Source organism: Haliotis asinina, chromosome 1 (assembly GCF_037392515.1).
Source record: "Haliotis asinina isolate JCU_RB_2024 chromosome 1, JCU_Hal_asi_v2, whole genome shotgun sequence".
NCBI classification, from domain to species: Eukaryota; Metazoa; Mollusca; class Gastropoda; order Lepetellida; family Haliotidae; genus Haliotis; species Haliotis asinina.
In genome coordinates, this window is record NC_090280.1 from 36,020,041 (window position 1) to 36,023,289 (window position 3,249).

General features: G+C 42.7%; 1 protein-coding gene across 1 annotated transcript; it reads right to left on the minus strand.

Annotated features, from left to right (window-relative positions):
• Nucleotides 1–1,038: 1,038 nt before the first annotated feature.
• On the minus strand, nucleotides 1,039–2,251 carry LOC137272166 (uncharacterized). The gene is made up of 2 exons (XM_067804522.1): nucleotides 2,220–2,251; nucleotides 1,039–1,669 (listed from the first exon to the last, which is right to left on the minus strand). The coding sequence occupies exons 1-2, from the start codon at nucleotides 2,249–2,251 to the stop codon at nucleotides 1,039–1,041; spliced, it is 663 nt and encodes a 220-aa protein (XP_067660623.1).
• Nucleotides 2,252–3,249: the final 998 nt, after the last annotated feature.

A 3,249-nucleotide genomic window follows, 5' to 3' on the forward strand; every position in this document is an offset into this window, starting at 1 on the left:
CTACAGCAACTATTGCCTCCCTAGACACTACAGCAACTGTTGCCTCCCTTGACAGTACAGCAACTATTGCCTCCCTTCACACTACGGCAAATATTGCCTCCCTTCACACTACGGCAACTATTTCCTCCCTAGACACTACAGCAACTATTTCCTCCCTAGACACTACAGCAACTATTTCCTCCCTAGACACTACAGCAACTATTTCCTCCCTAGACACTACAGCAACTATTTCCTCCCTAGACACTACAGCAACTATTGCCTCCCTAGACACTACAGCAACTATTGCCTCCCTTTACAGTATCGCAACTAATTTTGCAACTGATGCTCCCGTTATGAAACTATTGTCTCAAACCTTTTCCTCTTTCGCAGTAATATCATAGTATCAAGTCATATTGGTTAAAGACCCGCGAAGGTCCCGGGGTAGAATAGGCCTTCAGCAACCCACGCTTGCCATAAAAGGCGACTATATGCTTGTCGTAAGAGGCGACTAACGGGATCGGGTAGTCAGGCTCGCTGACTTGGTTGACTCATGTCATCGGTTCCCAATCGCGCAGATCGATGCTCATGTTGTTAGTCACTGGATTGTCTAGCCCAGACTCGATTATTTACAGACGGCCGCCATACAGCTGGAATATTGCCGAGTGCGGTGTAAAACTAAACTCACTCACTCACTGATATTAGTTCAACCGTCGCCTGGCATTACTGCATTACTGTATCTGTTTCACGCTTGTACACCCAAGCTGGCAACAAAAAGATATTCTAGAAGTACACAGCTATCATTGGTCAGGCAGTGCGGCAGCAGAGCCAGCCAGTCACAGTCGGTTGTCTCACCGACATTAATCTGTTCCACGCAGGCCTCCAGATACCTGACCGTGTCAAGCGGCACCCACTTTATTTGGTCAGAACTTTGCCACGCCTCTCTGTGTACTGAAACATGTTAAATAGATTATACACATGACGCTTTGACCGACTTCGCATCATTCGTTATACTTTATAAACATACAGTGAGAGAAAAACAATAACGATCTTTGCAATAATTTAGTAGAAGGCACTAGTTGCAGTATTGTCGGAGAAGGCGCTAGTTGCAATATTTACGTAGGAGGCAATAGTTGCAATATTTTCGCAGGAGGCAATAGTTGCAGTATTGTCATAGGAGGCAATAGCTGCAGTATTGTCGTAGGAGGCACTAGTTGCAATATTGCCGTAGGAGACACCAGTTGCAACAATGTCAAAGGAGGCACCAGTTGCAATATTGCCGTAGGAGGCACTAGTTGCAATATTGTTGTAGGAGGCAATAGCTGCAATATTGCTGTAGGAGGCACTAGTTGCAATATTGTTGTAGGAGGCAATAGCTGCAATATTGTCGTAGGAGGCACTAGTTGCAATATTGCCGTAGGAGACACCAGTTGCAACAATGTCAAAGGAGGCACCAGTTGCAATATTGCCGTAGGAGGCACTAGTTGCAATATTGTTGTAGGAGGCAATAGCTGCAGTATTTTCGTAGGAGGCACTAGTTGCAATATTGTTGTAGGAGGCAATAGCTGCAGTATTGTCGTAGGAGGCACTAGTTGCAGTATTGTCGTAGAAGGCACTAGTTGCAACATTGTCAAAGGAGGCACTAGATGTAGTATTGTAGGAGCCACCAGTTTCAGTATTGTCGTTGGTGGCACTAGTTGCAGTATTGTCAAGGTGGGCACTGTTATGACATTGTCAAGGGGGCATAGTTACAATATTGCCAAGGGGGGTCATAGTTGCAGTATTGTGAAAGGGGGCATAGTTATAGTATTGTCAAGGGTGTGGTGGTTTCAACGGAGGCAACAGTTCGATTCGTATCCCAACTGCATAGATCGAATCACTGTATTGACTGGTTCAGGCTCGATTATTTACAGACCGCCGTCATACCCCTGGACTATTGCTGGGTGCAGCGCAAAAACAAGAAAAAAATATGACCAAACAATTCCACCAGTAGCTACTGTGTATAGTTAAAATACTAAGTGCAGTGTAATCGGGTTATCCGCCTTTGATATCACTGGTGCCAACTATCTCGAACGTTTTCATCTTCCAATTGAAATTCACAGATTTGTTCACATTCTCAGGAATTGGTAGCTACTGATTAACGACATAATCTCATACACCAATGTGGCCAATATAGGGGTGAATAAAAATATGTATTATATAAGAAATGATAGTAATATTTTACTTCAAATCACTTGGTTTACGCAAGTTTATATATAAAATCTTCATCTTTCATGTTCGCGCTGCTACTAAGTAATTGAAACTAGATATTTAAAAATATCGTATTTTTAAAATTGAATAACGTCTTGTGTACACATTACTCACCATTACTTACGAACAGCGGTGATAATATGCCAATATGCCAGCTATATTTTTGTTCTACCTAGAAGTAAAACAGTGTCGACTCAATATTCGTTCATTTTTTTTCTGATTAACAATATGTTCTTATTCGGTCTCGCAATCCACATAACAAATATAAGGCGAAATGACTTTTTATTTTGTGCGTGCGCTATGTTAGTCCAGTGAGTGAGTGCGTACATGCATGCGTAAGTACCTACGTGTAAAGTACCGTGTGTTATTTTAAAGAGTAGTTCGTAGTTTTAAGCGTGGTTATTGCTTCACACGTCTACAGTTAACCAATAAGATTTCCATATCATGACTCGGACTGATTAGAATAACTTTACATCAGGCGGATTTGAATCCGGGTCTACGACCTGTTGAGAAAGGTATCCATGCTGTATTGTCGTGTCCCCGATCGGCAAAGCGTTAAGACACCCGTACGCCTGTGGCAATGTATAAAGTTACGGCAAAATATAGGGTTAGAATTGGTCTTCAGTAAACCATCTTTGTCGTAAGAGGCCACTAAGGGGATCAGGTGGTTAGGCTCGCTGACTTGTTTGACACATGTCATCGTACCCAGTTGCGTGGATCGATGCTCATGCTGTTGACCACTGGATTGTCTGGTCCAGACTCTGTTAGTGCGGCGTTAAACAACAGACAAATATTTACAGACCGCCCTCCATATACATGTAGCTGGTTGACATGTGTTATCGTATCTCAGTTCCTTTGACCGATGATTATGCTGTTATTCACTGGATTGTTATATCGACGCCATATAGCTGAAATAATGCTAAGTGCGGTGTTAAACAACAAAGTAATATGACTGAAATACGGATCACGGTGGTATTAACACAACTCATACATTAGACGAGGATTGAAATGCCCACACTGTCA

Excerpts from the sequence above, each read along its gene's own strand:
- LOC137272166 (XM_067804522.1), bottom strand. The coding sequence starts at position 2,251 with ATGAAAGATGAAGATTTTATATATAAACTTGC. Across the intron at positions 1,670-2,219 it reads GATTTTATATATAAACTTGC|TGCCACCAACGACAATACTG; the intron begins GTAAACCAAGTG and ends TACTGCAACTAG.